Raw genomic sequence first — 24,581 nt, 5'->3', positions numbered from 1 at the left:
CTATTGTCTCTCTCATTACACTCACTGTCATTCAATTCACTTTACTGTCTAATCTGATCCATAGACTTATACACCATAACCTACCTGTAATGGTCTTAGGACCGACTAAATTATATGACACTCTGATCCTTTCATGTATCTCACAAATCTCACTCATACTCTCCTAATCATTTGCCTTCATCGGTCTATGTATGCGCCATAAACTGCCTGCCTCGTACCTATGTTTATCATTATTGTTGTTGTTTCTCAATACCTGTATTGCCACAAATTTCCCTATCCATTCAATACTCCTCTCTGCTTAACAAAGTCTTCCTGAACTCCTCTTCAGCACTCTTTCTGACCAGCTGTCTCTACCTACTCCTTCCCCAACACCCTCTCAGTCCAACAACCCCTCCGGACCCCGAAAGGCCGCCCCAACTCAAAACCCTCTCCCTAATGACAGTCCCCGTACAACATCTCCTACTCTGTCACCTCCACTTGAACTATCCCCTGTCGCAATACTATCCCCCCTCCCCTCATCAGCCCCCTCCGACACCCCCGCCCAACTCTCCTCCACCTCCCAGAGACAAACTCCACCCCTCCATGACACTCCTACCTGTAATGACTCATCCCTCTCTTAACTCCTATTCTACCCACCTCTCTGGAACCAATCCCTCCACTTCTCCAATACACTCCTCCAAACCCCCATGTCCCCTATTGACCGTCCAACTCCAACTCCCTACCACCTCTCTAGTACCCCTTCTCCCCCTCTAAACAGTCCCTTAATGACCATTACCCCTTATATCCCTAGCCCTTCCTACACAAACTACACTTCCACCCATTACGTCATCACAACATCCCCTCTCGTCCCTCATATCCTCCCACCTCTCCCCCTTCCCCCTCCCACCTCCCACCAGACCATCCCACATCACGCCCAGCCCTCTCTCCCAACACCGGCCCCTTCACCCCTCCCCTCCCCCGGCCTTCCCCAATCCGCCTCCAAACACAGAAACACCCACATTATCCCCCCTGACGAACCACCCACTTCAAGCTGCCAACCTTCTCTCCCTAGCCACTCCGTCCCTAACCCCTCCTCCATCCCAGCCACTTCCACTTCCCTCCTCTCCACCCCAGTCAGACACTCGTAACTTGGACAACAATCTCTCTACCCTGGCTACTGAACTTACCCTACTCAGAAAAGATTTTAATTGGTTCAAATCCTACAAACCCATAGCCCGCACATCTTGGCCCTCTGCCCCTTGTGCTAGCCTTCGAAAACACCCATATCCCAAACATTGGGTAACAACGCCTCTCCTCACCAGCTCCCACAGACCCCTTCAAACCTCGAATAGCTACTCCACCCCGATTTCTCTGCTCTCTGCAACGCCTACATTAACAAACCCCCTCCTAAAGACCTCTCCCCCTCTCACTTCAATAGTCCTGTTATCTTGGGAACCAGCAGAATTCCCGAGTCTCCAAGCTCCCCAAGATCCCCTCCTCAACTCACCAGCATTCAACTTCTGCCCGCCCCTAACACCAACTTTAAACACCTTTTCTGCATGCTCGTGAACTGCCGCTCGGCTGTCCGACATGCGACCGAAATTTCAGAAACCATTCATAACCAGAATGCTGACATCGCCTTCCTCACTGAAACCTGGCTTAAAGACCACTCTACACCCATCCTTGACCTTCTGCCCCCCCGGCTACTCTATTATCAGAAAAGACAGACCTGAAAAAATAGGGGGAGGTCTAGCAATCATTTATAATAGAAGAACTACAACTCTCCCCAATTAATATCACTGACTACACAACCTTCGAATACTTTGGAGCCGAACTTAAAATAAAAAGCCCCCACCCCACAATTTGACTTCATAACATCTACCACCCTCCTGGGGAACCCCTTCCCTTTGCCGAAGAACTATCGGACCTTCTTACTAAATCGCTACTTTCCAACTCCAAAAATCTCTTCCTAGGAGATCTTAACCTGCACTGGAATGAACCCGGTGACCCTGCAATCAACCTTCTCAATAGCCTTCTTGAGATTAGCGACCTCAAGCAACTTTGCCACTTCCCCACCCACGCCAAAGGAGCTATTCTCGACGCCATCATCTCCAACCCTGATCCGACTTCCTTATCCAACATCATCCCTATCGATTGGTCAGACCACCATCTCATTCTGTTCATGATCTCCCCTAAGGCCCCACCCGCCCCTAAAAAAAATAACAATACTACAACTGTGACCAGAAATATTAGGCAAATCTCCCCTGGCGCTTTGGATCATAAACTCCAATCCCAACTCAGTCTCACTGTCTCTGAGGTTTTAGACGAACTCGCCCCTTTCGAAAACGAAAACACTTAAAAAATGTCCCCTCTAAATCATGGTTCACCCTTGACCTTAATAAAGAAAGACTCTCACGGAGATTGGCTGGAAGAACATGGAGACAACACCCTTCCTCATCTCATCTTGCCCTCCGCAGAATTGCAAGATCCTCCTACAAAATAATTTTTTTCGGAAAAAGCATTATTCTTTCGTCTACAACTCTCTTGTGCCTAGAGAACTGTTCAACATTATTAGAAAACAAAACTCACCCGCACCCCCTAACCCGGTGGCCTCTATTAACAAATGTGAAGAAATCGCTAACTGTTTCAGTGAAAAAAAATCACAAAAAGTTGACAGTGCTTTCCTCAACACTCAACCCTCGCCCACCCATCAACACCCCCTGGATACTACACCCTATCCACACCTCCCTTTGAACACACCCCTGACTCCTTCACTCCTCCTCCCATCGTACACACTTTCAAGAACCCCTTTCCACTATCCTACCGCTTAAAAATAACGCCTCATGGCATAATTTCTACCCCGTTTCTGAACAGGAAGTCTTCAAAATCTTAGCCAAACTCAAACCATCCTCCTACACTAAAGACCCTCTTCCTTCTGCACTCGTACAAGATCTAAAACATGTCATTGTCCCCTACCGGACCAACATCATTAACACTTCCCTCTCAACAGGCAATGCTCCCATCTCCCTTCAACTCAGACAAATCACTCCCATCCCCAAAAATCCCAAAGCTGACCCCAATGACCCTAACAATCTCCGGCCTATCTCCAACCTCCCCCTCATTCTCCAAAGCCCTTGAAAAATGCGCCCTACACCAACTGGACAAACACATTGACACATTCAACCATCTAGACCCCCTTCAATCTGGCTTCCGCAAAGGTTGCAGCACTGAAACCGCACTGCTTAACATAGTCGATGATATTCACCTATCCCGGGACAAGGGCGCGACCTCCCTACTCATCTTCCTTGACCTCACAGCTGCATTTGACACAGTCTACCACCCAACCTTAATGCACTCAAAGATTGCTTCGGCATTAATGGCAATGTCCTTAACTAACTCACATCCTACTTCCAACATAGAACCCAATAAATTAAAATTCAAAACTGCCTCTCTAGACCAACTTCTGTCTCCCTAGGTGTCCCTCAAGGATCCATCCTCTCTCCTGCCCTTTTCAACCTCTTTATGGAACCCCTTACCCTTATACTTTAAAATCAACTATCACCTGTACGCTGAAGAAACCCAACTGTACTATAAAATAAAATCCCATGCCGATATCCTGCACCTTAACACTGCACTAACCAAGATCCAAACCTGGTTCCATAACAACCATCTTAAACTCAACCCTAACAAAACTGAGATCATCCTCTTCTCTCCCAAAAACAACCCTCTCCCCATTCACACATGGATCGCTGACCTTAATGCCCTAAACTGCTCTCTTTCCCTTGCCAAATCTGTCAAATCACTCGCCATCACCCTCACCAATAAACTCACACTCAACTCCCATGTAAAGAACTCAGCAAAAAGTGCACTTTTCACACTCCAGCATCTAAAAAAAAATCAAATCTTTTATTCCAGCTGAAGACTTCAAACTAATTATCCAATCTCTGGTCCTATTCAAAATCGACTACAGAAATGCCCTTCTCACTGGTACTCCCAAAATCCTCCTTGGCACCATCAAATCCGTCCTCACCCTCGCAGCTAGACTAACAACTAATTGTAAACGTTTTGACTGCATCTCCACTGCCCTCTAGACCCTCAAATGGCTCCCTATTGAAAGCAGATCCTCCTATAAAATTGGATGTATTACTCACAAAGCCCTCTATCAAAACACTCCAACCTACCTCACAACTAAACTAAAAAAAGCTGGCTGTGCCCGAACGCTGAGAAGCACAAACACTCTTCTTCTCATACCGCCACCTTCTAAAAAGAAACGCCTCAAAATCCCGCTCCTTCTCTGGCAAGGCCCCAACCATCTGGAACGCCCTCCCCAAAGACCTTCGATGCAACCCATCCTATGACAGCTTCAAAAGAAACCTTAAAATTCACCTTCTCTCTAAATTTTGGGGTAGTTAAACCCCAGATCTCCTCTCTGAATACTCCCCCCTTCATTAGGCAACCCCACCTACCCCTCACACTCTCTCACCGCCCTCCTGACACACTCCACCCCCCCCCCCCCCTTCCCCTTACCATACCCTCCCTCTCCTACTATGTCCACTATGTCCTCCTTGGCATACTGTAAAAGTACTATTTATAACTGCATTCTGGTTCTTTCAAGTGGTTTTCTGTTTATCTTATATGCACTCTGCTCAATATGTAATCTTAATCATTCCTTTTATTTTTGTAAGACAAATTCTATAATTTGTTTCGTCTATTGCTATTTTCTTGTTTATTACCATTGCTGATGTAAAGCGCTCTGATACCCTCGGGTGGAGCTAGCGCTTTATAAAAACCTTTCAACAAACAAACCCTTAACAGGTCACATGGTAAGTTATTCTGTGAACATCTTCTTAAAGTAACTTTCCACAAACTCCAATTATTTCAAACTCTTCTCCGACGACCTTGGTTCCCAGGTTTCACCAGACACGAAAGGTGTCCTCACTTCTCTCTGTTCAAGTTCTTCAAAGACATTTCTCTCCTCCTATGTATCTTCTTAAATCTAAAATAACAAGGTTGAATTCCTGCACCTGCAGTAGGGACGAAAGGAAACGTTCTACACACATATAAATTCTAATTAATTTATAACTTGAGAGCACCCCAAGTTGAAAGGTACAATGGTCCAAACTAGTACAAGCTAATAAAAAACTGAGGTTGCAGGCTCATGTGTATTCTGACCCAACAACTCACTGTAAATATGTTTGTTCTGCTGGGAGTCCTATCAGGCAGCATGTGCGGTCTCACAGAGACTGCACAGTGACTTGTGCGGTATATGGCTTTGAAAATCTGATCACCCGAATTTTGTGTGACAGAATCAGACAGTCTTGCTCTTTGCAGTCAACAGCAGTTTCAAACTGCGATTTGAGTCCATGTGTATCACCCATATGACATGTATTGTAAAGTCTATGCTTGTAAAAACATTGTGAAAATCAGTAACTCTGGTATAATTTTCTATTCAGAAACATAAACCTGAAACAACAATCACATAAAGATATTAGCTTAAGGGTATTTGATAGCTGTCTAAATCGTTTCAGAGTAAATATTAGAGCAAAAAAGAGAGATAGTTGTCATCCTACACAAGAATCTTCAGATTAAAAAAAAAAACATTCGACCTCAAACGATTCAAAAGTTACTCAAAATGCAGTAACACATGTTGCTGCGGAGTGGAAGGCCCAATGCAAAGGTTGACTTGTCCCTTTTCTGTTGCTTATTCCTGCATTTGGGTGTAAACTGGTACTAATGAGGCGCAAGCAATACCTAGGCAGTGTAAAAATGGCAAAATAATGAAGTAATACTATCTCAAGTTGTGCCTTACCATACTGCATAATTTTCATTTTTGCGCTGCACAATTTATTAAACCTTGCTACAAAATGTAGCCCTCACCTTCCGCATAATTCCAGTGACTATGCCTATAAGTCCCAGATGCTAGTTTTATTGCCAGTAAAACAGGCGTGGATAAATGAATCCCATGTTGACAGTTATCCGCCCCCTTGGAACTTGAGCTGCTTTCCCTCGATTAGCTATGCCTAGATCGAACTTCAGCCGAGGCTCTGCCAAAAAATGGAATGAACATGCACCCTTGAATAACAATATTCAATTTAGTGTCAAAAATTCGGAGCTCATAATATTTAAATAGGTAATTAGTTGTGCTCAACAAGAAGTATAAAATATAGTGCATTTTAAGTCCTCTCTCTAAAATGGAAAGCATATTATATTATGCAGTGCTCTGTGTAAAATACATTCAGAAATACCGCGCTATCAGTGTTTTAAAGAAGAATGAATGAATTCCCTCTTTTTAAAGAAAAATATTTATAACGCCGGTAAGTAGTTTAGTAGAAACAGGTTTTACTGCTGCTGTCGGAGCTTTGCTGTTGTTGTATACCTATCAAAAATGGCGGCTCGACGGGGAAGTCGCAGGAGAGCGAACGAGGCAGGGACGGTTGGCACTCTTGTCCTTCTTCCGTGTCTGAACTGGTACCTGTGCCAGGCAAGAGCAGTCGATTGCCGATTACCACGGTCTCTCGAGGGTCTAAAGCTGAGATGCTTGCTTTCGTGCGTTTTCTGGAGGATAACGTCTGCTATGTTGTGCCCGTTTCCTGCGTGCAGGACTTTCGGCCTCTTACCCTGACAGACTTTGACGATCAGAAGATCTATGATGTCTTCCGGGGCCCAAAGGTGGACGAGAGCAACGGCAAAGGGCCCAACCTGCAACGAGCTCAGATCCTGGCATTGGCAGGTGAGTTTCGGATTCTTCTTATGGGAGTCCTTTGCCCCGGTGTTGTAGCATCATACTTCCCATTAGACATTTAAGTGCATCGTCCAAATTCGGTGTCATCGTGCCCTATCTACATAGCCACCATGGCATAAACCATGTGAGTATACTTTCATTTCCATGCACCTTTGCTAAAATGGATAAATGACACCTGTCTGGTGACATCAAACCTGTTTCATCCATGAAAGTCTCATCCACTCACCGAGCAGCTTCTTCCCTCCTCCTAGGCCATTCTAGAGACTTTCCATCCTTTTTGTCTACTTCATACGGCCTCTTTTTGACTCCCATGTCATGTCAGTTATCTTCTCCCTTTATTTATCTTGAAGATGATTGAGCTCTCTGAGCGTGTCGGAATTACAAGTTGCCATCATGAACCCTCAGACTAGTGAACTTTGAACCTCTCATAGTGTTATTCTAGAGACAATACACACCCGACGTTTTCATCAAAAACTGAGTAGTCGGGTGAAGTTTTGACATAGTGGTGGATCAGTAAACTCCCATGCATCTGGTCTCCACATACCACCTCTTTACATCCCATAGTCTCAAAGGACTAGAAGCAGTGAAGGATGGTCAGATATTCCTCATGCAGGGAACACAAGCCTGTGCAAAGTTGTGCTCACTAGGAAAAAATAATCTATCCTTGACATGATCTTGTGAACCCCAAGTGAAAAGAGTATTGTCTGTTGTTGTCGTTAATTAATCAAGGTCTTGTAAAGCACTACTACTCGTCCGAAAGGGTCTCAAGTCGCTGGGGGCGGGGGCGGCGGATGAGGGCTGCTAGTAGGCAGGGGCCTAACACAGGCCCACGCAGCCCATGCGGTGCGGGGGGGGGCCCTAGCTCCAAGGGGCCCCCTCGGCACTGATCTCTGGCCGGAAGAGCTCCTGATTGAGCCCGGAGGGGGCCCCTCTAAGTACCGTGCAGGGAGGCCCCCTCACTTTTCGTTACGCCAGTGCTAGTAGGACTCGGTGGAGGATCATTTGAAGAGCCAGGTCTTGAGGTCCTTCCATTATTTGCTCATTTACACTGATTGCCTGAGGTGCAGGGGCGGGGTGTTCTAAATCTTGCCAGCCAGGTAGGAGAACGATTTTCCTCCGGTTGTGGTCTTTTGGATCCTTGGGATGGAGGCTAGGGTGAGTTGGGATGATCGGAGTTGTCTCGTGGGTTCGTGGAAGATGAGGCAGTGGTTCAGGTACGCCGGTCCTTCGTCCTGTAGGGCCTTGTAGGCGTGAGTGAGGAGCTTGAAGGTGACTCTCTTGTTGACTGGAAGCCAGTGGAGTTGTCGGAGGTGTTGCATGATGTGGTTGCGGTGGGGGATGTCCAGGATCGGTCTGGCGGCAGCGTATTGAACGTTCTCTATTCTTGATCTTTTTCTAGGTAGAGTGCGTTGCCGTAGTACAGTCTTCTGGTGATGAGTGCGTGAGTGACTGCCTTTCAGGATTCTGAGGGGATCCATCTGAATGTTTTCGAATGTCATGGAGGAGTCCTCAAGACCAAAAGCATAATTAATTTAGTCAGGGTTGTAGGTAGGGCAGATGATTTAGGCTGGTCTCCAGCCTGCCATTAGCGAGATTCATGATATCCACTAGATTGCCTCGCTTTAGGAATTGCGTCTCCAGGGATTATTGCAGTAGTGATCCAGTTTTAGCCAGGACTCCACTTTGAAGTCGTGGGAAGGCAAAGATAATCTTGAAGTATTTCAGATTTTCAGTGTTAGTAACTATCCAAAACCAGGTTATAGAATCCTTCTTTGTCTAGCCATTTCTTAAGCACAATAAATGGCAATAAATGACATGCATACATGGCTGCACATGTGGAGTCCCTTGTGAATGTTTCAAGCTCATAAGACCAGTCATCGTGGGAATTAACATTCCGTTCCAAGGAGATGTGTCTTCTGAAGCAGTACTGGATCGGGTTTGCTCTTTATAGAAATTGGGTAATGACTTGCTGTTTAATTTTTTCTCTGTCTATTCACTTTGAACAAGAGAATCCTACAGAATATTCATACTTCTTCCCTCACCATTGCCTGAATCAAATCAAGACGTGGGATTTTCTACCATGAGCGATTGCTCCTTTGCTAAGGGAAACGTTATGTTGACAGGTTCTTTGAGTGGCTCGACTGTTGCCCTAAGATCTAGCACTAACCAAATTGCTGGTAAAGAGCCACTATTACCTCTACAGAGCAAGGGTGGTGCAGGTTATCTAAAAGGGGCACACATGGCCTTCTCACCCAGTGTTGCTTCTGCACATACCAAATATGTAATATAATATCTCTTATTGAACAGAGCTGTGAGTCAGCTGATTGTCAGTAGACATATATGTACATAGTGTGATATAAAAGGAGATTGTCCCTGATTGTAGCTATGCATGCCATTAGTACATTGCCACATCATAACTAGAAGTATACACATTCTATCTCAATTTTATTGTTTACTGAACTTGGAATGAGATAATCATGTAGTCACTTTTTGTCTTCTTTCTGCTTCGTTGAGGAATTTTCCCAATGAGACCTAATCCTCTATTGTTGCTGTCTGAGGTTGGGCGTGGGGGTCTGAGTGTTATTTATCCATTTCCCACGAGGCCCAATCACCAGTCCATCCCAAAGCATCTAGGGATTCCATGTCTAAGATAGAGGCCCCATTAATCTGCAGGTTGTCTTTTTGGCCGTAGCTCCTCCAGCTTTTGAACGAGTACGTCCTCTGGCAACATGCTTTTCCTTTAGCAATGACAATGAATTTCACCAGAGTTCCTGAACCCTAGGTCACACAGTTTTTTTCTTGTCACTACCAAAGTCTCCCCTTTATTACTGAATAACTTTCCTGAAGTCTAAGAGCTTTAATGCAGAAATGTCTTTATACAGCTCCAATCAATTTCATATTTCTCTGTACTAATTCACTACTACTCCTTTTTGGCTTCCGGAGTAGCATGCTACTCGCCTAAAAAGTGCTTACACGCCTTGTCAGGGGTAGTAAGTGATATATAAATGCAATTACAATATTTGGCGGTCCAGTCTGCCTCACCAATTGTATTGTAACATTTCTGTCTCTGTAATTCAAGAATTTGAATTTGATGGACCTCAGAAGGCGCAGGAAGTGAAGGTCTTCTCAGAGACCATGCATTGATAAATGTAATAGGTTTCGCCTGTGTGATTAATAAAATGTTTTTGTTGTGCGGTTGTAGCTTAGTGAGTAGTTGTGCCATATAAGTTACCGAAATTCTGTCAGTGTTACAACTTGTATATTGAGATAGGCAATATTTTGTGTTGTTACTGGTGGCATTATAAAGCTGGGAGATTAGGTAAATGGTGGAGGACAAAGGAAAAAAAACATGTACCTGATAAGTACAATATGAATGCAAAGGCAAGCCCGTCCGGTCGGGCCCAGGGGCCATGGACTATGGCCAAATCAACAGCTATTCCTCTAAAATGATCATTAGCGCAGCATTGCCCCCCTTTAGAACCCGCTGTTTATAGTCTCATTTTGGCTAACAGTATCCTTCAAACTCAGTTGGGCCCCGTCCCTCTCCCCTCCCCCATCCCTTACTCTCCCCCAATCACCGCTCCCACAACAGTGAACCAAATCGCCCTTCGTAATCTTTACCTCAACACATGCTCCCTGGTAAAGCACCAACTGGATATTTTTCTGCTGCTCACCTCGGCAAAACCTGATGTTCTCTTGATCACCGAAACCTGGTTAACCCAGGAATCCACGCTAGACATCTTAGCGGCACTCCCCTCAGATTACTATATCCTGTCTGCTAATCGACCCCTAGAGAAGATGGGTGGCGGTGTTGCCGCCATTATACATAAAGATCACAAATTTATCACCTTGACCTTCCGGAGGTAGAGAACATTGTTATTAAACTCAACATTGATACAGGGTCGCTTGTACTAGTGCTTATTTACCAACCCCCCCCCAGGCAATGCCTACTTTCCCTCTCTCCCTAAGCGAACAAATGGCCAACCTTGTTGTGAATCATGCTAAGGTCCTACTTATTGGTTATTTGAACTACTGGTTTAATGACGCCTTGGGCGGGCCACATGCAGCTAGTTCAAGTTAGAGAGTAGCTCCGAGCTACTCTCTAACTCGAACCTGGCCCAGCATTTATCCTCCCCCACTCATGAAAAGGGACACACCTTAGACCAAATCTGGTCCCATAACCCCACACTGTCGGTGCGCATAATCTCCCCATGTATAGAGTCAGATCACCACTTGATGATTTTACAGCAATGGTAAGATCAAGCCCCCCACACCGGCAGGAGGCAACGTAAGAAAGTGGAGAACCCTCGATAAATCTGAATTCATGAATACCTTGACTAGTTCATTACCCACCTTTAACCCTGATGTCAACTCCATGGAAGAGAACATCTCGGATTAGCTACTGTCAGCAAGTAATGTACACGTCCCGCTTGCTAAATTTTCCCATGTCCGCCATTCAGACGCCCATATATGGTTCGCCGCCGAACACAAAAAATAAAAACTCGAGATCCGTCAAAAAGAGAGAAAATGGAGGCTAAGATACTCCACAGAAGACAAATTGCAGTTCTCGCTAGCTCGAAGAGAGTATAAAAAAGCCATCTTGGATACTGAAACGGCTTACTTCTCTACCAGAACACTAAATGCCCACAACAAATCTAAAGAAATCTTTATGACCTGTGCAATGACGAGAGAACATTGCCCAGCCAGGCACCTACTCAAGAGCTCTGCAACTCCCTGAACAATTTCTTCTTGGACAAAATTTCTACCATCAAAGCCAGCATTCCCAACACTGCCAACACGTAACCACTGTAAGATTTATCCAGTAATCTATCCACACTAGACCTCCTCCCACCTATCTGTCCCAAAGCATTATTAGATCTAATGACACGTGTTAAACCCGGGCCTCCTAATGACAGCTGCCCACCTTATGTCTTCTCCTTCATGCCTCACAGTGTACTCTCTTTTCTTAACCCCTTCCCTGCTCATCACAGTTGAGCTGTGCCGATGACGAGCTGAGCTCGTCATGAATAGAGCCAAATAGCAATTTCCAGCACAGGAGGGGAATTGCCTTAGCAGCCAAGGTGTTAACGAGTCACTCTCTTAGGGCAAGGTACCCAGCACCTTCAAGAACGCTACGGTAGTTCCTCTTATAAAAAAAAAAACAGGGGCTGACCCCACGAACCCCTCGAACTATCGTCCTATATCCCTCCTTCCTTTCCTGGCCAAGATCTTGGAGGCCCACGTGGTCAGGTGCCTATCCAACTTTATAGAACAATCAGACTACTTGGAGCCAAATCAAGCTGGTTTTCGGCTGGCGGATTCAACTGAGGTAGTGATCTTCGCAGTTCTGGACACTCTCAGAGCAAATGCGGACAAGGGTGTCCACCAGGCTCTGGTGCACCTGGATCTGTCGGCTGCGTTCGACATGGTAGAACACAACATCTTGTTGAACTGTGTCGAACAGGCAGGTTTACGAGGGCCTGCACTCAGTTGGATCAAATCCTTTCTCGCTGACCGAACCCAAGCAGTAAGACTTGGAACTTTCACTGCCCCCAAGCTCACTTCCACATGCAGGGTCCCACAGAGCTCATCTTTGTCCCCATTATTGTTTAATCTTTACCTCAGGCCCCTGATCCACTCATTAAAAAACAGAAAGATCACCGTATTTAACTACGCAGATGACCTTCAGCTTCCCTGACTCTGCTGTTGAATTCCAATCTATGATGCTTCATATTCAGCGCTGGATGGATCTGAACCACTTGAAACTCAACCCGAGCAAGACGGAATTAGTTTTGGGGCTCGCACTACTGGCCGACCGATCTCTGACCGTCCCCTACTCCCTCCCCCTCGGTGAAAAGCCTAGGGGTCACTATCAATGCAGACCTTTCGCTCAGAGGACAAGTGGGAGCAGTGGTTTCCTCAGCTTTTCCCAACTGCGTAAAATTAGATAAATCGCTCACTTGCTGACCCACTCAGCCCTCATACAGGTGGTGATAGCTTTGGTTCTTTCGCGTTTGGACTTCTCGAATTCGATCTACCTCGGTCTGCCATTATTTTTACTCAAACGCCTATAAATTGTACAGAACCAGGCAGCAAGACTAATCCACAAACAGCCTAAATGGCTGTCGGTCAGACCTGGGCTGCTTAAACTCCATTGGCTACCGATGGCCCAACGGGTAGCTTTTAGGACAGGATGTTTAGCCATTAAGGCCCTGTACTGTAAAAGCCCCAAATTCATCAGCAAGCATGATCATAAAGTACGTTCCATATCGAAGTCTAAGATCGGCTCACCTTCACCTGTTAACCACCCCGACCATCAAATGCAAACGGCAAGGAGGGTGCTGTTTCTCTCACCTTGCCCCTAAATTCTGGAAGTCCCTACCTCTGGCACTCAGGAGCTGCAACAACCTCCTGGGTTTCAGGAAAGCTCTGAAAACCTGGTTGTTCGAGCAAGCCTACGCATAGTTCGATCCGCAGTGACACTACCCATGATTAGCGCCACGAAACCTCCGGGTGAGCGTGCGCTCTAGAAGTTTTTGTTAACATAACATAACAGATGAGGCCAGGGACCGAGATTAGGTGAGACCGTGTTGCTGGCTGCGCCTTGCTGTGGCTGGAAAGACATCTTGCAGTGATAAATGCTGAGTTGCACCACTGGGGTCCCTTGTATGCTTCTGCACAGAAAACATTATGTTCATCTCTGTAGTCTGAAGGGAAACTATTTAAAAGACCCAGATATTAGTTTATTGGATGGGGCGAATGATGTCAAAATGAATGGAGCTGTATTTGTGGAAACATAAATAAATAAAACGGGGTAAGCTACAAGGTGTGTCCTGGGAAGAGGCTGCAAGACACAGGGAGGAGAGAGAAGGCCTGCAGATGCACTTGTAAAAAGTGCTTGTTAGGAAATTAAAACAAGCAACACAAGTTCAGAGGCTTGTGTTTCTGAAGGGAATTTGGTGCTCTTTGCTCTGTCCCAGAAAACTCACTAAAGAGAAGAGGATGTGATGTGGTGTAGCAGCCAGAGCTATCAACTTCAGACCTAGGGACCACGGTTTAAGTATTGGCATCGGCTCAACATTCTCTGATTCCGGGCAAATCATTTAATCTCCCTGCGGCTACAAAATATGAGTATGGAATGTAACTGGTGCTCATGCAAAGTGCATTTTGCGAAATTGCAAGCTAGAGAATTTAATTTGTTATAAACGCATAACAATTATCCCTCCCTCACACGTCAAACCACAGAAAATGTGGTGAAATCAAATAACCTGCTGCTGGCTGTAAATTGTGTATTTTTAAACAACAACAGGCTGTTTGTGGAATTTTGCAACAATTTCTTTCAGTTGTTAGCACTGTGTAACAGCTTGGGTGGACTGGGTAAACAGTAAACCGTTTGAAAGAGAGGTGATTTGGTTTGAAGGAACGCTGCAAAATGAAGCAGTAAAGCAGCCTTACTTGGTACTCGCAGCAAGATCCTGCCACTGCTGAAAACAAATCTGCCGAAAGGGTTGACTTCCGTCTTGGAAGAAGGGGGAGCGGAGGTCATGGAGGGGTCAGGGTGAGAGAAGTGCAAGTACCAACGATGAAATGAAATGGAATGAAATGAAAATGGGATTTGTAAAGCGCTGAGGCGTCCAGGTGCTGAAGAAAACAGAAGATGCCCTCAAGAGGTTACTATTTATTGAACAGGAAGGTTTTGAGTTGTTTCCGGAAGCTAGTTAAGTTGGAGTTAACTCGCAGCTGCAGAGGGAGGGTTTTCCACAGCTTAGACACATTGTACGAGAACGAACGTCCTCCTGCTCTGGCTCTAAAGATTCTAGGAGTTTGGGCTAGCGATGCGGTTGAGGAGCGAAGTGCCTTGTTGGGCAGATATGGAGAGATCAAGGAGCGGTTGATTTCTGGGCCCATTTTCCAGAAAGTCTGGTGGGCAATGCATAGGGCTTTAAACTTCACTCTGTCCCTAACAGGTAGCCAGTGTAAAGTTCTTAAGCCAGTTTTTATTGATGTCCTCCGTGGAACTCCCAATAGCGCACGGGCAGCACAGTTTTGGGTGCGCTGAAGTTTCCGCAGGGTGTAGTCTGGTGCTCCAAGATAGAGGGCATTATTAAAATCCAGACGGGATTGGACAAGGCCCTGAATAATTATCTTTCTGGCCTCGAAAGGGAGAAGGGGAAGAATTTTTTTGATCACCCTAAGAAGGCCGAAACAAATGGCCGACACTTTGGTGGCCTGTGTATTAAGGCTCAGCGATTTATCGAGCCATACTCCCAGACTTTTGATATTGTCTCTGGGGGGTGGGGCTGTGCCCATGCTTATGGGCCATATCAGCTCCAAGGTGGAAGGGGCCGCCGGGCCCAGGAGCATGAGCTCAGTTTTGTCATCATTGAGTTTCAGACATGAGCGCATCATCCTGCTCTTTACATCTTCCAGGCAGGCCGCTAGATTGGGCGGAGGCCGCTCTTCTGTGCAAGGGAGACCACCAGCTGGGTGTCGTCCGCATAGGAGATGATACTAACACCATGCGGACGAACAATCCCAGCCAGCGGCCTCATGTATGCGTTGAAGAGCGTAGATGAGCCCTGCGGAACTCCGCACCCTAAAGGCCTACTTGATGATACGGATGTGCCGTCAAAGACATGGAAGGTTCTGTCCGATAGAAAAGACTCAAACCATACCAGGGCTTCTCCGGACACTCCCAGGTCGGCAAGACTGTTCAGCAGAATTTTATGATGTACAGTGTCAAACGCTGCACTCAGATCGAGGAGGATCACTGCCACTGACCCCCCTCGATCCATGATCCGTCTTGCCTCCTCAGTTACGGCCAGTAGAGCGGTCTCTGTCCCATGTTTTGGGCGAAAGCCCGTCTGGGAGGCATCGAGGAGATGGTTTTCCTCAAGGAATTTCGTCAGAGTGGTATTGACTTGCTTCTCCAGGATCTTAGATGCCCATGGGAGCAGAGAAATCGGGCGGTAATTCCCTGGGTTAACTGGGTCTAGGGAAGGTTTTTTTAGTAGGGCCCGCACCATTGCGTGTTTCCAGGTCGCAGATACCATACCACTCAGTATGGAAGAATTCAGTAATTCCAGAAGAGTGGGGAGAATGGTTTTGCTGGCCAGCCCCAGTGAGCCTGGTAGGTCCGGTCACACAGAGAGCCGGTTTTTATTTGTTGAGCTAGACCCTCCAGTGTTTCCAGTGTCATCAGAGGAAAAGACTCCAGCCTATTGTCCCTGTCCAGAGCTGGGGCCAGGCATTGAGAGGGCGGGTCAGTGGGTGGGTTAGGGAAGGAGAGGTAAATTTTATTCACTTTTTGAAAGAAGAATTCTACCAAATCATTACATTTAGACTGTGAACTGCTATTATCTGTGGTAGGTAGGGAGGGTTTTATCAGGGAGTGTACTATGCGATATATTTCTTTCGGCTTGGATTTAGCCGTTGTTATTTTGTGGTTATAGTAGACTGCCTGCAAAGTTTTTATGGCCAGTTTATAGTTCCTAATCATTTCCCTGTAGGCGGTTTTTTCAACAGGGTTATAGGTCATGCGCCATTTCCTCTCTTATCTCTTACAGAGACGCTTTTGCTTTCTGAGGTCTTCTGTATACCACGGGGGCTGATTTACTTTGCCTCTTTGACCTAGATGGGTATAAAGGGAGAACCGAGTCGAGGGAGGTGGTTATCCACTCATCATATTTATTATTATTTGACATCGGGTCGTGGGAGAGAGTGGGTCTATTGGAGCTGAGAGCCTTCATCCAGTTGTCGATAGGAAGTTTGGACCAGTTTCGAGTTTTCCGAGATGTAAAGGAGGACGGGGGAGGTTTGCTCGTGTTCCAGGTGAAGGCTATCAGGCAATGGTCCGACCATGGGAGGCTACTGATGGTGCCCACTTTAAGCTGGTTACTGTTACTGAAGATCGGGTCTGAAAGATGACCCTTTTCATGTGTGGCAGAGGGAACTAATTGCTCCAGTTGAATGGCAGCCAGTCTTGACATCATCTCTAGTGCCGTGGGATCCAACAGGTTGTCAAAATGGATGTTAAAATCTCCCAATAAGGTAAAGTTGGAGGGAAGACAACCAGTTGGGAGGCCACTGATAAAAGAGAGGTGTTAAATTGTCCGATAGAACCAGGAGGGCGGTAGATGAGAATACCGGTGAAGCTAGTATTAGGGGAAAGCTCGATTACAAAGGAGAGATTTTCGCAGTCCTCAATCTCCTCCGCTAAACAGCAGCAGACATAGCTCTCCTTGTAGGTAATCGCAAGGCCGCCGCCTCTACCTAGCGGTCGATCAGCCCGCGCTATCTGATATCCCGGAATAATGGCTTGTGCCAGATCCGGCTGAGAGTCTTGATTTAACCATGTCTCGGTCAAAAAGATTACGTCTGGTGAGTGTTCGTCTAATGAGGAAGGAAAGACGACTGAAGAAGCAAGAAGAAAAAACTCTTGCTGATGGATGCTGCTCGCCCAAAGTGCATTTTGGAAAGGGTACAAAGCTGAAAACACATTTTCCCAAATGTACATGATGCCAAAGCTCCAAGTTGTTTTCAACATCTAAAAGTTGCCAGCTATAGCCATTGTAGAAGACTTGTCTTGGGGATAGATGTTAAAAACGCCTTAGAGTAATTGAAAATAAAATAATGTTCACTTGTTAGGCAATTGGTAATGTGCAAATCCACTGAAATGAATGGGCGTCTTATGATGCAGTTGAACGTAGTGTATTTTGGGCATATGGCATCCTTGCTACACCTCTACTTGATTTGCTTAAAGTGCCCTCCATTGAGACAGCTGTGAATGCAAGGCTGGGTGAGAGGGGTAAGGTAGTGGCTTTGCGGCCGGAGCTGCCGACTGTAGAGCTGAGAAACCAGGTTTGAGTCTCTGCATTGGCTCAACATCCTGTAAGCAAATCACTTAATCTTCCTGTGTCTACAAATATAAAAATATGCAAAGAACTTGCACCAGATAAAGAAATGTTAAATTTAGAAGCACAGCAGCACAGTCACCAAGAAGTAGTTCGAAAAAGGCAGCGAGCTGATGTACTTGCTCATAATTAAAATAACAGAGAAGTTTCAAGTGGATGGAAGCATTACTAAGGTCTCAGGACACTGATAAGTAGAAGACACAGAGAACAACAGGAAATAATATGCTACAACCAAAAGAAACGGAAGAAAAGTATGTGGCAACCACACAAATGAATGAAAAGGAAGCGCTGGATGTAAATCCCTTTGAAGATTTTTATTAAATTGAATAGATTTGAAAAGCACAGTGAAAGCACTGTGCAGGCGAAAACCTAAAAAGGCAGATAACCCTTTTGGTTTCAGAACTGTTTTAGTCCAGTGTTTAATGAACAATTCTGTATTGTGGCAAATTACCGCCCTATTTCCCTGCTCTCTTTCTTAGCAAAGGTGATGGAGGCCCATGTAGCCAGATGCTTGTCCAACTTTCTGGAGGAATCAAGTTACCTCGAGCCCCACCAGGCAGGGTTCCGGCCAGCCCATTCGACGGAGGCAGTGGTACTTACTGTCCTGGACACCCTCCGTGACCATGCAGATAACCGCTCCCCCCAGGCCCTGGTGCTCCTGGACCTCTCGGCCACGTTTGACACGGTCGATCATACCATCCTGATCGATCGTGTCATCCAGGCCGGTATACAGGGCACAGCGGCCAGCTGGTTAAAATCATTCCTGGAGAACAGATTCCAGGCAGTCCGTCTTGGAGATCTGGTCGCCCCCAAACAAATCATCACCTGCGGCGTCCCACAGGGTTCTTCCCTGTCCCCTCACTTGTTTAATCTCTACATTTTCACCCTAATCCAGGCCCTTAGAGACAGACAAGTGACAGTTTTCAATTACGCGGATGATTTGCAACTGCTCTTTACGATAGATAACTCTGAAACATCCATCTCCAGTTTTCAGTCGACCATGAGGTTCATCTAAACTTGGATGGACCAAAATCATCTGAAACTGAACCCGAGTAAGACTGAGCTGGTGCTCACGGGGGACAGTGTCAAACACTGGGGCCCGCATTACTGGCCGCCTGACTTGGGTTCTGCCCCAACTCCCTCCTCTTCCGCAAAGACACTTGGAGTCACCTTAAACAGTGACCTCTCACTGAAAACACAGGTGGGCCAGGTGGTTTTCAAGTGCTTTTTCCAACTTAGGAAAATTAGGAAGGTTCGGCGCCTCCTAACACCGGAGGCCATTACCCTGAAGGACTGGGTTATTTAAGACCCAGCGGTGCCAGGGGACAACACCTGAAACCTTCGTGGGTAACCTGCTCCGGCGTACGAATGACAGAGACACGGGACACTTCCTTCGGCGTCAAAGATTCGAGGTTTATTACTGCAGGGAACACAGAAGTCACAGCAAGTACAACGGGTGCAACTTGAGGAGACTGCTTCAAATTGCTGCAAGTGGGTCGCTCCTTTTATACATGTTTCTTCCATAGGTTTACACTGTACACAAAGGTTTACAACTTGGTTCCCATAATTATCCCCGAGAGGGGTCGCTTTGGTCACTTTGATACATTCAGAGTCCGAAACATAAGTGCGGAAACATTTGGCGGTTCCCAACTGTAAAAACCCATCTTCCCACCATTAGTACATTCCAATCAGCAGTAAAACAGATCGAAGAAGGAACAGGGACAGGTGCAGAGGAAGATGGAAACAGTGGGGAGATCGGAAAGGGTGTAAAAGAGGAGGTATCGGGAAACACGAGCTACAGGCATCAAAGGGACGTGCCTAATGAGATGCACGGCTGAGACAATGAACCGGCATGGCAAGATGAGCCTCGAGCGGGGCCATCTGCCTTACAGTATCATCCCCCTCATCATAAAGACACTTTCAAAGGACATGTGTCTTCCGCAAATATCTTGAGAATCCCAGGGTCGCGAAGCGGACAACGTCCGTTCGCTGGCTACTTGAGGGCAAGAAACAAAATGGATGCCGTATCTAAGATGGAACCCGTGGGTACAGATAGAAAAACCCACGAAACAGACGAACGGTTTAGGTTAATACAGCGAAACTGCGTACACCCACTAAACTCGTCATTTGCGGTTCGTAGATACCAGACTCGACCATATTCGTGCGAGTCGAAAACACCACTTACAATTGTCACGGAACCTCAGACGCTCCTTTTGCCCTCATGTAGGCAAGCACTAGTCGGAATCATACTCGATATTCATCAGACCATCTAGATGTTGTTGTAACATAGCTCTGTCCAACCGAGCTCCCTTGGTAACAGGTGGTTGCCTTATACACGTCGTAGCACAGAGGCCACATAAGGCAGGACCACACTGTACACAAAGGCAACACGTGAACAGGAATGCCACAACAACTCCGATAATCATCAGAATCTTCCAACCCCAAGTCGACATCAGGCCCCAAAACCACCCAAGCAGCGTCCAATCCCCTACGTCCACGTGTATGGACTCAGAGATCTTATGCAACTTTGAGATGGCTTGATAAACAGTCGGAGCATTATCTGGAATGAAAATACAGCAGCTCGAATAAATCACCTTACATACCCCACCTCGATCTGCTAAGATCACGTCTAAAACCATACGGTTTTGTAACGTCATAAGTCTATCCGCCTGAAGTTCTGTGGTGATATTACCAAGGGCACTGGCAGTAATATTAGCTGTCGATTCCACCACTCGAGTCAGTGGTCCCCAAAACGGGAGGAAACCCTTGAAAAAGCCTCCTGCCTCTTGACCGGCAGTGTCCTCTTCGCTAATTACGCCTCTCACAACTCTAGTCTTGTGATAATCTGCATCTACAGTGAACGTCGGAGGCAACAAATTTGCAATAAAACATGAGCCCACAAAGTCGGAGGGCAACCATGCATACGCACGATCATGGCAGATAAAGTATGTACCCTTGCCAGCCAGAAACACAGGGGACGAGACCATCGGCAGAATGTAATTCTCGGTGCAAGAACTCTCTCCAAGTCGAGCCTTAGATCTTCGGCCACGACCCATTAGACAAAAATTACCAATGTGGGGTACGACCCATATGGGAGGCGAGCTTCTAAGCTGTTTTTCACTCGTGAGCGCACTATACTCGACCTTACTCAGGACCCTATAGGCTTGTACCTCTTCCTCCGGGATGAGCGATGGCTCATAGATATCTCTATCCAAATCTTCTATCGCTATCGACAAAGGCTTATGATACGAGCCAGGGCCAAAGTAGGGAGATCGTGGCTCTCGACTGGGGTAAGAATCTAGTGCGCTTCGAAACATTGTTTGAAATGCTCGAGCTGAACCCTGAGAACTATACGGTAAGACCAGATATGGAATTCCCTTATCCGTGGTATGTGGCATCAGCCCACACACCCAACAATTAGTAGTGTTAACCACTAACTGGTGCTGGTGAAGGAGCTGAATAAAGGAATTATTGCGGAATTCTGCACGTCTAGCCTGCTCGTGTTCGGGTAAGATATGGAAAGAATGAGGGGATGCAGTGGAGGTAAGTTTAGGGTCAGAAGTAGGAGTAGGTATGGCAGAAGGTAAGAAGTACGACATCATGTAATACACCCCACCCGCCAATAATACAGAAATAGTCAAAAGCAACACGAATATTTGAAACATAAAACATTTGGTACGACTAAGTTGTTGCAGTTTGAATCTTTGTGCCTGAGCTTCTTCCAAGTCCATGAGCTTCGAGAACGCCATCCCCTATGACCGTCCGCAACGTTTCTTGACGCACTTCGTTCTGTGTAGCAGTAGTCAATCCCTAGGAGTTCCCAGGAACCGACGGTCTTTAACCTAGCGTCAAGACCTACTAACCAGAAGGAAGTACACGCGCGGCCCTACGGCCTTTATTTATAATGTATATACAAAATGTCTCTCAGCTGTGGAAGCAAAAATACATGTGGAACGAAACTTCAATATATATATATACAAAAATAATTACAATGATACGGGTGTTCAGACTGATCGTGGAAAACGGGATAATGCAATTGTCAAGGGACAGAACGAAATCTTTTTATTTGTCCTTAGTACTGGATCGCAAAAAGTATCGAGTCTTCCCAGCACGTGTCTGTTCATCAAACAAAGGATCCGTTGAGGGAACAGAGTTCTGCTGATCAGTCGAATGTTCTGGTCTTGAGTCTTTTGGTAACAAATGTTCAACAGTGTCTTTCTGCTGCACTGAGGATTCTCCGACAGGTTGTGCGTCGCTAAAAGGTACAAAAGCCGGCAATCCTTCGGATTCAGCTGAAGCAATGCCACTCCTCACCCACGAGTCTGCCGGTAACGGTATAGGAACTTTTTTCGTATGGGTGGCATGCACCCAATTTTTCCGGCCCTCTAGACGAACGGCAGTTCTCGTGGCGAGGAGAACCTGGTAGGGTCCAGTGAAGCGGGGTTCCAAATTCTTCTTACGGGCAAAATTGCGCGTCACCACCCAATCTCCGGGCTGGAGCTGGTGGCCTGGACCCTCCGTCTGCGTCGGCAATGCTTCGTAAACCTGTTGGTGAATTAACCTCAGTTTAGCAGTCAGATCATGAAGATAGTCAATCAACATTGGGTACTCAAGATTACAGAACACTCCCGGTCTAGGGACCCCCCAAACATTTGCAGGACGACCGAACACTATCTCGTAGGGACTGAGCCCTACTCGGGAGTGTACTGTCGCCCTTGTTGACAATAAAGCTAAGGGTAAAGCGTCAGGCCACGAAAGACCAGTCGTAGCCTGAATCTTCGCTAGCTTTAGTTTAAGGGTGCCGTTATACCCTTCAACCAAACTAACTGACTGGGGATGATTGGCGCTATGGAACTTTTGATTAATTCCAAGGCCCTTACACACATTCTTCATCACACTCCCCACAAACTCACTTCCGTTATCAGACCATACGATCCGAGGCATTCCATACCGAGGAAAGTATTCCTTCAGTAGGATTTTCGCAGTTGACAAAGCAGTGTTGTCTTTGAGAGGATAGGCTTCAATCCATCGGGAAAATGCGCAAACCACAACTAAAACGTATTTCAGGTTATTGCATCGCTCCATATGGATGAAGTCTAATTGAATCACCTCAAAAGGACATGAAGGGGGAGCAAAACTACCAGGGGGTGTTGGGGTTCCCTTACCAGGATTGTATAACATACATACCATACAATTCTTAACCAGGCGTTCAGCACATTTCATGATACCATCATTCTTCCACACAGGGGACAGCAACTTACAGATACCTTTCACGCTAATATGTGCTAACCCATGTGCCATTGTCACAACAGCCAGCACATACGCATCTGGCAACATCCATCTCTTGTGTTCCGACAAATCAACCCAACAACCATTCGCATCCAATTTTCCTGTAGTTTCTTTCCACTTCGCCTTTTCAGTCTCGGTGGCCTCATTCTGTATCGCTTTCAGACTCTCGATAGTATCCTCACACATACTCGTCTCTGCAGGCCACCTAACCGAACTCGTCACATACATTCGGGTGCTAAGGTTTCGGGCAGTCTCCTTAGCAGTCTCATCCGCAAATGCATTACCACGACCGACATCATCCGTCACCTTACGATGCGCACTACATTTAACAATCGCTACCTGCTTAGGCAGCGTAAGTGCATCCAAAAGATCATTCCCAAGCTGACCATGCTGAATCTTCGTACCATGCGACGTCATAAAACCTCTCTCTCTCCACAACCGTCCAAAGCTATGGGCGACGCCAAACGCATATTGGCTGTCGGTAAACACATTCACACGTTTCCCTTTCGCTAACACACACGCTCTAGTGAGAGCAATCAGTTCTGCAGCCTGGGCAGAGTTCTGATTCAATCTCGCAGCTTCCACAACAGTATTCAAAGTTACAACAGCATATGCAGTAGTCACATCACCATTCGGCAATTTAAAACATGAACCATCCACATACAAAGTTCCATCTGGATTTTCCAAAGGAGTGTTTTTAAGGTCCACGCGACCTTTTGTTTCCTCTTCAGTCCTCAAATAGCAGTCATGCTCTGCTATTTCATCTGACTCTGTGCTAATTGGTAACAAAGTTGCCGGGTTCAGGACATTGCAACGTTTTATCTGAATATGACTTGCCAACAGCGTCAACTCGTATCCAGACAACCTCTCACTCGTCAAGTGCTGAGTTTTCGTACGATTCAAAAGAGTATCGACTGCATGCGGAACCATCACGTGAGCATATTATCCATAACCAACCCTGCTGATTGCCGGATGGACACCGCAGCTGCCGCTGTTGCTCTCAAACAACTTGGCAATGCTCTAGCTACCGGGTCCAAGGTCGAGGAAAAATATGCACATGGACGTTGCTAACCACCAAAAGGTTGCGTTAAAACACTCCAAGCACAACCTTCCCTCTCGTGAACATATAATGTAAACGGCTTACTGTAGTCGGGGGTACCTAACACAGGAGCTGAACACAATGAATCACGCAATTCAGAAAAACTCTTCTGACATTCTTCCGTCCATGGTAAAGGAGTTAAAACATCCTTGCACGTAAGAGCCACCAATGGTTTCGCTAACAGTGAAAAATTTGGAATCCACTGTCTGCAGTATGACGTGATACCTAGAAAGGCACGCACATCTCTTTGGGTTGTTGGCACAGTCATTCGCGCAATTGCTGCAATTCTCTCTGGGGTCAACCGCCTTCCCTCCTTTGACAATAAGTGACCTAGATCGGTTACTTCTTGACAACAATATTGGAGTTTAGAAGGTGACACCTTGTGATGTAAGTCACAGAGATGTTGCAGCAATGATACTGTAGCAATTTTGCAAATGTCCTGAGTATCTGCAGCTACCAATAAGTCATCAACATATTGGATCAGGGCTGCACCAGCCGGCAACGTAAACGCATCCAGTTGACCCTTCAAGACTTGACTGTAAATCGATGGACTCTCACA

At 46.3% G+C, this 24,581-nt stretch overlaps 1 protein-coding gene across 1 annotated transcript in view; it reads left to right on the top strand.

Moving 5' to 3' along the window:
- Positions 1-6,451: 6,451 nt before the first annotated feature.
- Positions 6,452-24,581, top strand: part of BEND5 (BEN domain containing 5) — a 109,919-nt gene continuing 91,789 nt past the window's right edge. Inside the window, exon 1 of the mRNA XM_086952405.1 lies at positions 6,452-6,709. Within this exon, the coding sequence (XP_086808531.1) occupies positions 6,514-6,709 (196 nt within the window). The 5' untranslated portion in view covers positions 6,452-6,513. The remainder of the gene's footprint in view (positions 6,710-24,581) is intronic.

This window comes from Lissotriton vulgaris, chromosome 1_1 (genome assembly GCF_964263255.1).
Source record: "Lissotriton vulgaris chromosome 1_1, aLisVul1.2, whole genome shotgun sequence".
Classification (NCBI taxonomy): domain Eukaryota; kingdom Metazoa; phylum Chordata; class Amphibia; order Caudata; family Salamandridae; genus Lissotriton; species Lissotriton vulgaris.
This window is presented reverse-complemented; position numbering and strand designations above follow the sequence as displayed.